Source organism: Amblyraja radiata, chromosome 18 (assembly GCF_010909765.2).
Source record: "Amblyraja radiata isolate CabotCenter1 chromosome 18, sAmbRad1.1.pri, whole genome shotgun sequence".
Classification (NCBI taxonomy): domain Eukaryota; kingdom Metazoa; phylum Chordata; class Chondrichthyes; order Rajiformes; family Rajidae; genus Amblyraja; species Amblyraja radiata.
Genome location: NC_045973.1, coordinates 33,763,821 through 33,778,811, shown reverse-complemented (window position 1 = coordinate 33,778,811; position 14,991 = coordinate 33,763,821). Strand labels below are relative to the sequence as shown.

At 43.4% G+C, this 14,991-nt stretch overlaps 1 protein-coding gene across 2 annotated transcripts in view; it reads right to left on the bottom strand.

Moving 5' to 3' along the window:
• The window catches only part of slc38a3 (solute carrier family 38 member 3), a 107,507-nt gene that overhangs the window by 70,664 nt on the left and 21,852 nt on the right, over positions 1 to 14,991 (bottom strand). For both annotated transcript variants that reach the window (XM_033037085.1, XM_033037086.1), the window contains 3 exons: positions 11,205 to 11,351; positions 4,977 to 5,064; positions 4,545 to 4,660 (listed from right to left, as the gene is read on the bottom strand). In XM_033037085.1, coding sequence (XP_032892976.1) covers positions 4,545 to 4,660; positions 4,977 to 5,064; positions 11,205 to 11,314 — 314 coding nt within the window. In that variant the 5' untranslated portion in view covers positions 11,315 to 11,351. The remainder of the gene's footprint in view (positions 1 to 4,544; positions 4,661 to 4,976; positions 5,065 to 11,204; positions 11,352 to 14,991) is intronic.

Genomic DNA, 14,991 nt, shown 5'->3' with positions numbered 1-14,991 from the left:
CATTCTGAGGTACAGATGTGTGAAATACCTGCACACCTCCAGATTCGGGGACAGTTTCCTCCCAGCTGCTATCAGGCTACTGAACCATCCTATCACCAAATAGAGAGCGGTCCTGAGCGACCATCTACCTCATTGGAGACCTTCAGATTATCTTTAATCGGATGTTATCAGGCATTACACGTTATTCCCTTCATCCTGTATCTGTACAGTGTGGACAGCTCGATTGTAATCGTATTGTTTTTCCGCTGACTGATAGCACACAACAAAGAAGCTGTTCGCTGTACCTCAGTGCACGTGACAATAAACTAAACTAAACTGATCTGTTAATGGGACTTCCCATTGTGTGAAATGTGTGTAAAACAAGCCGAAAATCACACTGACGCACACAACAAAAATGACTTTAGATTTTCCCTAATCCAATTATTTAGTCTTGGGACTTGACAGGAATGTAATCCCTTTGATCCTCCTCTCATAGAATGGCTTGTCTTCAGCTGCAAACAAAAAATACTAAGTGCAATTATACTGAAAGGCATCATAGTTTCTGTGGCAGAACTAATTCATATCCTTTCTGTCCTAAAGAGGTTTCATGTGGAGAGCAGCTGCTGACTTCTCTGATGACAACTTATTTACAGGACCTATTCTATTCTGTGTTGCACTGTTATAGGTGTCAGCACCATGAACCAGTATAAATGGTGTTAAAACTGGAATCTCTGTATGGGAATTGGATTGGAATCACATGATCGTCCGTGGTTTGAACTCAAAGACCTTCGTAGCGTCACAGTCACAGTTCTGTACGGCAGAGACATGGGGCCTTCAGTCCAACACATTGTGGGAGAGTCTAGGACCAGAGGCCATTTAGTCAGAGGGTGGTGAATCTGAGGAATTCATTGCCACAGACTGCTCTGGAGGCCAAGCCAATGGATATATTTAAGGCAGAGATTGATAGATTGTTGATTAGTATGGTTGTCAGGATCTATAGGGCGAAGGCAGGAGAATGAAAAGTTTAGAGGGAATGATAGATCAGCCATGATGGGCCGAATGGCCTTATTCTTCTTCTATAACTTATGAACATTTATGCTGACTATTTTACCCCCTGACACTAATCGCATTTACCCAATTTCGTTCTTGCTAGAGTATCATCAATTCAAACATACTTCAAATGGGATTCGAACAAAACCAAGCACCTGGTTTCATTTCACTGCACATTACACTTTGCCTGCTATTTTTCATGGGTGACAGTTTGTTGCATTTAATACATTTCAGAATCTAGACAGCTGCTTCGAAATCTTTTGTTCCCAATTTAAATCAGCACACACCTATGTGGAGATATATGTGACGGCACGGTGGCGCAGCAGTAGAGTTGCTGCCTTACAGCACCAGCGACTCAGGTTTGATCCCGACTACGGGTGCTGCCCGTACGGAGTTTGTATGTGCTCCCAGTGACTGCGTGGGTTTTCCCTGGGTGCTCCGTGTCTTCCCACACTCCAAAGACGTACAGATTTGTTGATTGGCTTCAGTAAAAATTGTAAATTGCCCCTAGTGTGTAGGATAGTGCTAGTGTACGGAGATCGCAGGTTGGCGTGGACTTGGAGGGGCGAAGGGCCTGTTTCTGCGCTGTATCTCTGAACTAAATTAAGATGTGAGGGGTCTTGATATTGGTGCCAAATCTGGTGACTCTGTATACTGTCTCAGTGTACTACTGCTATATACTTGTACTGTATCTGAGATGCGTATCTAAGATGTAACTAAGTGCTTATGTATAGTGATACTCGTGCTGAACCGTATAAAAAAATGAATTTCACTGTAGCTTGGTACATGGGGCTGCGATGTGCAGAGCTTCTAGCCGCGGGTGCGGTGCTGACTTTAACATCGCGGAGCCTGGGATCTTTTGCCGAGGATCGCCAGTGTTGGAGCTCCATCCAGCGGGGCCTGTGGACATCCGAAGCCGCGGTCTCCGGTAAGAAGCGGCCGATTAGGGAACTCCAAGCTGCAGAGTGTGTTCCGATCTGTCCCAACATCGGAGTTTCGATCATCCCGACGAGAGGGCTTGTACTTTGGGCCATCCGTAGCGGCGACTGCGGAGGATTCAAGGCCCCCGACCACGGTGAACAAAGGAGGAAGAGTGACTGAATGGTATTGCCTTCCATCACAGTTAGAAATGTTGATTCCACGGTGGTGGATGTTTATGTTAAATTATATTGTGTATTGTGTTCTTTTTATTCATATGGCTGGATGGTAACTCAAATTTCACTGTACCAACTTGTGCATGTGACAATAAATGTGAACTCGAACTTGAACGAACTTGAAATAAAACACCATTGTACCATTGTAAATTGGTATTTTTCTGTTTGTCAGATCACTGTACTGTTTTTTTAAGTACAGCCCTGTATAAACTAAGCCGGAGAATAAATATGATTTACAGAAGTTGCACCAGCTCTTAATGAATCGTATCTTTATTTCTCCCTCTGTAGTTACATGGTGTCTTTGTTGGAAGAGGCACGGAGGCACAGACGTAGAGTTGCTGCCTTCCAGTGCCAGAGTCACGGGTTCAATCCTGACTACGGGTGCTGTCTGTACAGAGTTTGTACATTCTCCCTGTTACCGCAAGGTTTTTCCCCAGGCGCTCCGGTTTCCTCCCACATTCCAAAGACGTACAGGTTTTGTAGGTTAATTGGCTTGAGTAAAAATTGTAAATTGTCTCTTGTGTGTAGGATAGTGCTAATGTACAATGATCACTAGGCAGTGTGGATTCAGTGAGCTGAAGGACCAGTTTCCACGCTGTATCTCCAAACTAAAGTATACTCGTCCTTAAAGCACCTCAATAATACTTCAAAGACTGTGATGTAAATCAGGTGGCTTGCAATGGGACAGGACACTATCTGTTATTGGTTAACTTCTTACTCTGACTCTCCTCCCAAGATACCCAAGCAAAAGCCAACTGTTCCCTCTGCATTAGGGACACTCTCAGCGTGACTGCAACTTCAACTCGGGAAGAGATTCCCTGCTGACTGTGACAAACTGGCGATCTGACACTGTATCCATTCCAAGACTAGAGACTGACCCATTTTTAGAATACAGCAAATGTTTGAAATGCTGCCACTGAATTCAAAACTGACGCTGTGTGTACTGCTATAGGAGCAGACATTCAACATCAAAATTAAACGCCAAGAGAGTCTTGCATGTTTAGATTAGTTTTGTTTGGTTTCAAGATACAGATACGGAAACAGACCCTTCGACCCACTGAGTCCACGCCAACCAGCGATCCCCGCATATGAACACTATCCTACACACACTAGGGACAATTTTTACATTTACCAAGCCAATTCACCTACAAACCTGTACGTCTTTGGAGTGTGGGAGGAAACCGATCTCGGTGAAAAACCACGCGGTCACGGGGAGAACGTACAGACTACGTACAGACAGCACCCATAGTCGGGATCGAACCCGGGTCTCCGGCGCTGCAAGCACTGTCAGGCAGCAACTCTACCACTGCACCATTGTGGCCGCCCTGTATTGTGACTTTATTTAATATAATTGAATCTGTGATCATGCGGTTTGCTGCATTGCATTCCAGTTGTCCGAATGCAAGGCATAGGCACACACACACACACAGAGCGCTGAGGCAGGCTAAGCATTGCTTGCACAAAATACAAGGGGATAGACCTTTCTGTTCCAACATTTTGTATCTTCTGATACAAGGTCCCCTTAAGAATCGTATTGAGAACACGAGGTTAGATAGTCAGAACACTTTACCCAGTGTGGACATTTCAAAGACTAGAGAGCATAGCTTTAAGTTGAGAGGGGCAATGTTAAGGGGTGGTGACAGAGGAAGATATGATAGTGGCAGTTAAGGGTTCCGACCTGAAATATCACCTATCCATGTTCTCCAGAGATGCTGTCTGACCCGCTGAGTTGCACCAGCACCTTGTGTCCATCTTTGTTATAAATCAGCTTCTGCAGTTCCTTGTTATTATATTAAGCTTTAGATTCACTTGTGAACTTGAAAGATCCAGTTCAATTATTCATTGCATTTTTTAAGAAAATCTCCCAAAATATCAGAAGACAAGCGCTGGATAACTCAATGGGTGAGGCAGCATCTCTGGAGTGACATTTCGGGTTAGGACCCATTTTCAGTCTGAAGAAGACCTGAAACACCATCTATCTGTGTTCTCTGGAGATGCTGCCTGGCCTGCTGAGTTACTCCAGTACTTTGTGTCTTTTTTGTAAAACCAGCATCTGCAATTCCTTGAGTCTTCAAAATATTATGTTTGGCATTGATGCAGCACTGACCTATGGCTGACAGGGGATAGAGCTGTTGACTTTGGTGGAAAGTAGTGAGGTTTCTCCACACAGGAAGAAGAGGAAAAGAGGAAGAGTTACTCTTTAGAGAAGAACACTTTACAACAGCATATTGTTGGAAACATAACAATGTTCTTGGAACAGTCAATACACAAAACAGTGGAGAACAGCCTATTCTCGTTAGCATGGGCGGCACGTGACCCCGAGCATGCAAAAATATTAAAATAGATGAACGGTGTACTTACAGGAAGAGGACAATGCCCGTGTTGGCCATCGCATACGCCAGTCCCAGGATACCACTACCCATGATGGCATTACTCAAGTTGAACACTGACATTCCAATGGAGGTTTTTCCTTCAAACTGCAATGGAAGAAGTGTCGTAAGCATGGAGAACCAAAAGGGAAAGCAAATCTACTGATTGATAATCTTCTACCAAGAGGCAATCTTTTACCAAAGATCTGCTTCGATCCAACTGACCACATCAGCACTTCCATAAGTTCCAGGAGCAGAATTAAGCCATCCGGCCCTTAGAGTCTACTCCGCCATTCATTCATGGCAGATCTATCTTTCCCTCTCAACCCCATTCTCCTGTCTTCTCCCCATTAACCCTGACACCCGTACTAATCAACAATCAGGAAGGAACACAGCTCTCTTGACAAACACCAATGAAACTTACATCTGTAAATCGAGTTGGCTTCTTCTCAGTATTCAAGTGAGGCAGAAATTCATCACACTCGGCTGAATGACCTTCATTTTCTTCATACCTGTCGGGTCGCACAATGAGTAAATATATTAAAAGGTCTATAAACTAGTTTTTTTTCTGTCAACCTCCAATCTTGTGGGATTAGGAGAAAGCTAGGAAGATACTATTTCTAATTGTATCTGAAATTAACAATGTGTTTGGCCATATCAGAGTGTCATCTCAGACTTCAGAGTGTCGACTATTTTAAGTAACCATTTTGTTTGGGTCTAAAGTCACGTCATGACCAGACTTCATAATGATGACAAATTTTCTTCTCTGAAAAACATGAATAAATTACATGAATTAATGTAACAATAGCTAAATAGTAGCCGATAGTCACAAGATAGACACAAAACGCTGGAGTAACTCAGCGGGACAAACAGCATCTCTGAAGAAAAGCAATGGGTGTCGCTTCAGATTGAGACCCTTCTTCAGACTTCAGTCTGCCTGCCCTGCTAAATTACTCCAGCATTTTGTGCCTATCTTCGATTTAAACCAGCATCTGCAGTTTCTTCCTACATACTGTAGTTGATAGTCAGCAGACTCAGTTGGCTGAGGGCCTGTTTCTGTGCTATATCTCTGGTGCTTCCAACTTTTTATTCTTACTTTATTCAACTATTCAAATTTAGTATAGTTAATCTAAGAATAATGCAAAAATAGGTAGTTAATGGTCAGTACAGACTCGGTGGCCGAAGGGCCTGTTCATGTGCTACATCTCCAGTGATTCCAGCTTTTTATTCAAACTTTATTTAATTATTTGAATTTAATTTCTCCACGGGTCAAGCTGGGATTTCAGAGTCATTACTATTACCTGTTCCAATTCTAAGCTCCCCAACATGTGATGCAGCCTTGTAGCTAACCTCCTTTGAGTCTATTGGACAAGGGTAAGTATTGGCCAGGATTTCAGGGAAAATTCTCCTTCAAAGGAATTTAAGAGATCAACTCCAGAAACAGAGGAGATTACAGAAATTGGTAGACACACGCTGGGCCATCACATGTACTGTCCTCACCACCAAAGGGATCTGTAGGCAAAAGGCAGCCAATATCATCAAAGCCACACCACCCTGGCCACGCTCCTACCATCAGGAATAAGGTAGAGAGCCTGAAAACAGTGACCAACTGGCTCAAGAAAAGCTTCTTCCCAACAACCATCAGGCTGTTGAACAGGACACCACACTAACCTCAGCAACTGTGATGTTCTATCGCCACCCCTCCCCCGCCCTAGCCAGTTCCACTGTTCGCATCCATATATCTCTTCGGTATCACCTCTTCCGCAGCCAACAATAGACCCATTGTGGGCTCCATCTTTCCTTGTTCGTAGGTGCTGGTTCTGATTTGTTCTGAACCTTTTCATACCTCTGGTTTCCTTCCCCCGACTCAGTGTGAAGAAAGGTTTCAATTCGAACCATCACCTATTTGTTTTCTCCAGAGAAGCTGCCTGACCCGCTGAGTTACTCCACCATTTTGTCTCTATCTATGATCTACTATCGACTGTCTTTGGTTGTACTAACAACTTCGTTTTTTGCACCAGTTTTACAGCTATTAACTTATTGAACGTTTTGTAATAATTATATATATTATCTGTGTGTATTAGGTTGATGGACCTATTAAGCTGCTGCAAGTAAGAATTTCATTGTTCTGTTGACAGTACATATAATTAAACACGCTTGACTCTCATCCAATTGGCTGCATCTGTGACACTGTAGCACTCCCACAACACTGCACTGGGAATGTCAGCTGGGAATCTTTGTTCCAGCCGATGGAACCAAGACATGAACCCACAACCTTCCACTTCAGAAACTAGTGTGCTATCATGAAGCCTGGAAGGAACTGAGAGTTCCTAATCACACAGTGATATATTCTTCATTAGGAGAACAGCACAAGCAGTTGAAAAACAATCCCTAGACACTTAAGGGCATGTCCCACTTTCCCGAGCTGCTCACAAATTCTCCCGAGTTTTACCCTTGATTCAAACCCGGAGAATGTTCGTAACGGGTCCGTAGGAGTCTGTAGATATATCGTAGCTGCTCGTTATGTCAGCCGTAGGTACTCAGGGCATCAGGTAAGTCAGGACGTTTTTTCCAGCATGACAAAAAATGTCCACGAGTAAAAAGATAGTCAGGAGGCAAAAAAAAAGCAACATTTAATGCCCCGAGTACCTACGGCTGATATAACGAGCCGCTACGATATATCTGAGGACTCCGACAGCCTCCTACGGACCCGTTACGAACATTCTTCGAGTTTGAATCAAGGGGAAAACTCACAGAACAAGTGGACGGACAACACAGTGGCACAGCGGTAGAGTTGCTGTCTTACAGCGCCAGACACCCGTGTTTGATCCTGACTACAGGTGCTGTCTGTACGGACTTTGTACATTCTCCCTGTGACCGCGTGGGTTTCCTCCGGGTGTTCCAGTTTCCTCCCACATTCCAAAGACACACAGGCTTGTTGGTTAATTGGCTTCAGTAAAATTGTAAATTGTCCCTAGTGTGTAGGACAGTGCTAGCGTATGGGGATCGCTGGTTGGCGCAGGTTGGTGGGCCGCAAGGGCCTGTTTCTGTGCTGTATCGCTAAAGTCTAAAGTTTAAAGAATCATTTGCTTTTAAAAGGAAATTTATTCAAATACGACATTTCTACATAAGTGACTCTTTGAAGGGCAGGAATAAATATTTATGTTAGGAACTTTAAAATAGAGCAGAAAAATCCTTTAAAATGTCAATTTTAACTTTGGCTCATTGACACTATTTTTGATAATACTTTCCAAAATAAATAGTCCGAGTGGTTTTCTGGAGCAGATGCAAGGAAAGTGTAATTCTAATGAAAGAAATGAAAAGGGCTGGTGTGTTCCACTGTCACTAAATGATGTCAGAGTGAATTGTTTCCAAACTAATTGAATAGAAGTGAAGAACGCCTTATATCTCAGTGTAGCTGGGATGGAGGGCTCTGCAGAGCACACTTGTAATGCCTAAAACAGTTATGTGCTGGATTTTTAAATTCTATTTTATTTTTAATATGTTTTATTATTTATTATTATTTATTTATTTTTATTTTTATTTTTATGATACTGCCTGTAAGGGAAATTCATTTCGTTGTCTCTAACTGAGACAATGACAATAAATTTGAATACAATACAATACAATACAATACAATATACGCGAGAAAGATATAGCACTAAGTGATTGAAGCACAATTTCAGCTGCAGTCCAAGGTTTCCAAAATGGACTGGTCCAATTGAAAGTCAGAGAGTTATTGAGTCATAGATTATGGAAACAGGCTCTTCAGCCCAACTTCCCACGCCGATCAACATATCCATCTACACTAGTTCCACCTGCCTGCGTTTGGCCCATATCCATCCCTCTAAACTTGCCCTATCCATCGACCTGTCTAAATGTTTCTTAAATGTTGCGATAGTACCTGCCTCGACTACCTCCTCCGGCTTCTCGTTCCAAACACCCACCCACCAACCTTTGTGTGAAAAAGTTACCCCTCAGGTTCTATTAAATATTCCCCCCTCACCTTAAACCCATGTCCTCTGGTTCTCGATTCCCCTACCCTGAGCAAGTCGTTCTCATCTAAGAAATAAATCTCTGGATCTCCGAGGAAAGATCCTCCAAGCATGGAGTTGACAATGGAAAGGCCACTGAGTCACACCAAGATGGAGGAGTCCATTTGGCCCACTGTCTCTGTGCTAGTTGAGAAATATCCACTCAATCCCACCGCCCGACACTTGATCTGTGGTCCTGTGGTCACTGCTCTTCAAGTATACCTCCGGATACTTCCTAAAGGTCGAGGACTTCTGCCCTTTAAAACAGCGAGCATCAAATAACTGCAGGTGAAAACACTCTTTCCTCCTGCAAAATCGTGATCGCTTACTGTCTTTTTCCCAGGGTACTCTAAAACTAGAGGCCATAGGCGTAATGTGAGTGAAGAGAAATTTAACAGTCCTCAGAGGCAATTTTTAACTCAAAGGTTAGTCCGCATCTATGACATTTAACAATTTCAACATTTAAAAGACATTGGATAGGAACAGTTCAGAGGGATTTGGGGCAAACACAAATAAACGGGACTAGCCCAGAATGCCAATATGACCAGCATGACCTGTTGGGCTAAAGGGCCAGTTTTCATGCTATGCAGCTCTATAACTCTTCCCGCTAAACCCATGCCCCATGTTTTTGATATAACTACGGGAAGTAGGCTCTTTCTATTTCCTCAATTGAGGCTCCTCATAATGTTAGATCCCTCATAAACTTCTATTCCAAAGAAAATAACCCTGATTATTTAATATTCCTCATTGATAAAATGTTCCAGTTCTGGAAACGTCCTCATAAATCTCTTTTATACCTCTCTTGTCCAATCGCATTTCTCCTGTAAATGCTGACAAAAATCTCCACAATCTAACAATGGCCCCCAATAAACAGAGTTTTAGCATGACCTGCCCATCCTTGTATCCTGTGACTTTGCATACTAAAGAAAGCAACATGCATGTCTTCTGAACCATGCTGACTACCACAGCACAGACCTGCTCTACCAAATGCACTTTAGATGCATCGCAAGGTTGATTTATGTCTGGTGGAATGACGTCTGAGTTGTGACGTGAAGTAATCCATGAGAAGATTAGTCGGTATGTCAAAGAGGACTCCCTCGAACTTCTACAGGTGCACCGTAGAGAGCATGCTGACTGGTTGCAGCGTGGCTTGGTTCGGCAACTTGAGCGCCCAGGAGCGGAAAAGAATGCAGAAAGTTGTGACCACTGCCCAGTCCATCATCGGCTCTGACCTAGGGATCTATCGCAGTCGCTACCTCGAAAAGGTTGCCAACATCATCAAGGACCCACACCATCCTGGCCACACACTCATCTCTCCACTGCCATCAGGTAGAAGGTACAGGAGCCTGAAATCTGGTACATCCAGGTTCAGGAACAGCTTCTTCCCCACAGCCGTCAGGCTATTAAATTCGCCATCAAACAAACTCTGAACTATAACAGCCTATTGCACTTTATCTGCTTATTTATGTGTATATATATGGTCTATGGTATATAGACACAATGAACTGTACTGTATTTATGCTTACAATATTCTGTTGTGCTGCAGCAAAGCAAGAATTTCATTGTCCTGTCTGCGACACATGACAATAAACTCTCTTGACTTGATATTAAGTTGTTTAATTTAGTTTATTGTCAACATGTACTGAGGTACAGTGAAAAGCTTCTTTCAACCAGTCAATGGAAAGGCAAAACATGATTACAACAAGCCGTCCACAGTGTACAGATAGTTGATAAAGGGAATGACGTGAATAATGTTTAGTGCAAGATAAAGTCCAGTAAAGCTGGATGAAACATAGTCCAAGGGTCTCCAATAAGGTAGATAGTAGCTCAGGCCCACTCTTTAATTGTTGGTAGGATGGTTCAGTTGCCTGGTAACAGCTGGGAAGAAACTGGAGATATGTGTGTTTCACACTTCTGTAACTTTTGCCCGATGGTAGAGGGGAGAAAGAGGAAATGTGGAACTGCAGATGCTGGTTTACACAAAAGGACACAAAGTCCTGGAGTAACTCAGCGGGTCAGGCAGCATCTCTGGAGAACAGGTATAGGTGATATTTCGGGCTGGGACCCTTGGTCAGACTGAGTCTGAAGAAGGGTACTGCCCTGAGAAGTCACCTATCCATGTTCTCCAGAGATGCTGCCTGACCCATTGAGTTAGTTCAGCATTTTGTGGTCTTTTAACGATATCAACTCTTACTCCCTCCTGTACCGCTGAGTTCTAGCATAATCTTTCTCCGTTTCAGATTCCCGCCACAGCATTTTGTGCGCCTGCTCTGTTTTCCAACTAGCTTGATGTAACTTGGCCTCTGTTTGATCTCCAGGCATCACTCTGCTATCTCCTGCAGAAGAGACGAGACTGAAGGAGGGGCAGCCCTTGGCATTATTGCCCTCTCTGCTCAAGTCACCACATATTTCCTGTGACTGTGCTATCTCTACCCTCAGACGCTGATGCGTACCATGGAAAGAAGTAGAGAAAGTGCACAGCATATATATCCCAATGTGTGTTACTCCTGGCATTGAGCAATGGAGCCCATTGTGTCAGGTTGGTGACCCATTACTCTTCATAGAAACTTAGAACCCCTGACCATGTTCAATGAGGATAGAAATCAGCATTCACCCACCTGTCCTCCTCTGTGGAGGTTTTAATCGGCACCGTCAGATCTTCCACATGATTCCCATTTGGAATAATCTCCACCATTTCCGCCTCTTTATTTACTTGTACGCACTCCATGTTGTCTCACTTCTTGTCAAAAAGGGTGTAGATGTTACTGCAAATAAAAAGATAAAATATTGAAGAAAAGTATTGATCTCAGTTTCACGACTATGATACGTAGACAACGGGAGCAGTCCTCGTCACCCGCTCGCACTGTGACGTCTGCACTAGGAAAAAGGCAGCACAGTGGTAGAGCCGTGCCTCACAGTGTCACAGACCCAGGTTCAATCCTGACTATGAGTACTGTCTATACGGAGTTTGCGTGTTCTCCCTGGGACCGCGTGGGATTCCTCCGGGTGCTCTGGCTACCTCCTATACTCCAAAGAGGCACAGGCTTATAGGTTATAGGAAGGAACTGCAGATGCGGGTGTAAACCGAAGATGGACACAAAATGCTGGAGTAACTCAGCGGGACAGGCAGCACCTCTGGATAGAAGGAATGGGTGACATTTCGGGTCGAGACCCTTCTTCAGACTGAGTCAGGGGAGAGGGAGATACAGAGATAAGGAAGTGTAAGATGTGAAAACAAGACAAAGGGGAACGGAGCTCAAGGGAAATGTAGAAGGTTATTGCTAGCTAGGAGACGGCAACAACAAAGCAAACGGAGATAAAATGTAAACGAGGACAGTCAGACTACTCGGAGAACTGGGAATGGGGGAAGGATGGAGAGCGAGGGAAGGCAAGAGTTACTTGAAGTTAGAGAAGTCAAAATGCATACCGCTGGGGTTTAAGCCTCCCAAGCGAAATATGAGGTGTTGTTCCTCCAATTAGTGCTGGGCCTCACTCTGACAATGGAGGAGGCCCAGGACAGAAAGGTCAGTGTGGGAATGGGAGGGGGAGTTAGCGTTTTGCAACCAGTAGATCAGGTAGATTTAGGCGGACTGAGTGGAGGTGTTCAGCGAAACCCATGCGTTAATTGGCTTCTGTAAAATTTTCCCTAATGTATTGGACTCCAAGAACGTGAAAGTTGGATAAAATAGACCCAGTGTGAACGGATGGTCAATGGTCAGCATGCGCTTGGTAGGACAAAGGCCTGTTTCCATACTGTGACTTTCAATCAAGAGCTGTGGTTGGAAGAGTGAACAGTCTGGTGTCCTCCACTGGGGATCTGAATACCAGGGAGCAGGTAAAGCAACGGTGACCTTTCTGCACCCGTTTTCACCCGTTTTCCCTCCCCCTCCACTTACATTCTTACCATTATTGAAAATTATAGTCAACAAACTTCTTGGCCTCTTCAGATGTACTACACGCATTAGAGAAGAATTTCAGTGCTTTTAAAGTGAGTGAAGGAGATTCAGAATGCGTGCACAGATAGATCCATGTTATAGAGTCATAAAGTCATACGGCCTCTAAACTGGCCCTTCAGCCCAACTTGGCCATGTCGACCAACAGACCCCATCTACATTAGTCCCACCTGCCTGTGTTTGGCCCTTATCCTTCTAAACCTATCCTATCCATGTACTTGTCCAAATGTTTAGTAAAAATCGTGATAGCACCAGCCTCGACCATCTCCTCCGGCAACTCATTCCGTGTACCTACCACCGTTCTTGTAAATAAGTTGCCCCTCGGGATCCTATTAAATCTTTCCCCCCCTCATCTTAAACCAATGTCCTCAGGTTCTTGACTTGTCATAAATGTGTACCATGTAGATGGGCTTAGGTTTGGTATCTGGTAACCTCACTTGCAGAATAACCTGAAGGAAGATGGGTGTTTACATCTGCACTTGCCTGTTATTCAAAGTTTATCTTTTCTTACATTCGTCTTCAGTCTATGAAAACTACTCCCGATAGACTGTATAATTAAGGAAATTCATAGCATAAATACAGTTGTCAAAACCAAATCATCACAATGACTATGAGCGGAGAACAGATTACCTGGTTGGATTATACATTCAAATCTCATTCAACAAATGTTCAACTCAACTACATGTAGAACATTGGAAGGAACTGCAATGCCTGGGAAATTAATAAACTAAAAATTGCGCCGCTTTGTAGATTAAAACAATAAACGACACAACCTTTTCATGGTGCCACCACTTCAGAGTTGGAGTGCTAACAATTGGTCCCATAGCTTGATATGATGTACTTGAGATAGACACAAAATGCTGGAGTAACTCAGAGGATCAGGCAGCATCTCTGGAGAACATGTACTTGGTCTACTGTTGCTAAGGTATGTTGAAGTAGGCCAACTTGGGCTTGGTTTACAATCTGAACATCAGGAATTCTCAGCTCCTTGCCTGCCATCACAGGCCACAATATTTTAAGACCTCACAATCATAGAGATTTGCAACACAATTTTGAGGTTGGACCACTGTTAGTTGAAAACCAAAATTAGAAAATGCCGGAAAGGCAGGCATTTCTGATTTATGTTCTTGGAGTCCAATCTTTTGTTTGATAATGTAGGAGATGAGGTAGAGTTAAAAGTCACATTAAAATGGTCTTTTATTGAATCCATTCAACTAGATTATTGGGATCAAGTCTCTGGAGCGGGAATTGAACTAACAAACCTTCGACTAAGAGTGCGGTCACCCGAAGCAAAGAACTACATACATAAAAATTAATGATTGTGTGGTGGTGAAGAATACAAACAAATCTCCATAAATCTATTAGGGTAGGATAGACACAAAGTCTGAACAAGGGTTCCAACCCAAAACGTAATCCATCCTTTTTCTCCAGAGATGCTGCCTGACCCGCTGAGTTACTCCAGTACTTTGTGTCTCTCTTTGGAATAAATCAGCATCTGCAGTTCCTTCCCACACAACCATCCATTTTCTGACAACTTCTCTTCTCCTCACTGACATGCTGCCTGCAAGTGAGAATGCTCACTGTTAACATCCCTACCATACCACTTCTCATTCATTCTTGGTGAGATGGAAGGCAGCCACAGGGAAAGCCATGGCCAGAGTCCTATCACACTGTGTTTATGATTTTCTGTTTTTGGATTGAATTCTGTTTTTAATTTGTGTCTCTGTGATGTATTTTTTACCTGTTCTATTCCGATTATATGTTTTTATTCCGATTACTATGTAATGTGTCCTTGAGATGTCTGAAAGGCGCCCATTAAATAAAATGTATTATTATTATTATTATCAACTCCCTCCTCCCATTGTCCAAAGTGCTGCTTGCAAAATTGCTGAAGGATTCCATACATCTAGAAGCACAATGGACCTGTGACAACTTCAAGTGAAACGCAAGAGCAGCAACAACCAGTGTCTTTCTCAACCTCACTGAACCCGTTGACCTTATCAACTAGGAGTGTCTGTGGAGCGCTCTCCACAGGCTTACCTGCACAAATTCATCTCCATCTTACATCTGCTTCACGGTAGAAATGGAATGATTAGTATCTGCCTTCATTGGAAGGTTGCTCCCGAGAAAAAAGCAAATGGTCCAGGTCTCATCTTAATAAAGTGGTCTATTTGGCGGCATGGACTTGGTGGGTTGTAGGGCCCGTTTCTGTGACAGAAATTTGTCAATTCAGGACCCTCTGAGTTTAGTTTAGTATAGTATAGTTTAGAGATATAGTGTGGAAACATGAACTACAGCCCACCGAGTCCACGACATCCAAGAATTACCCCCATACACTAGTACATTAGTACCCCCTATACACTAGGGACAATGTTTTTTGAAGAAGTCAATTATCCTACACACATGCTCGTCTTTGGAAAGTGGGAGGAAATAGGAGCACCCGGAGAAAATC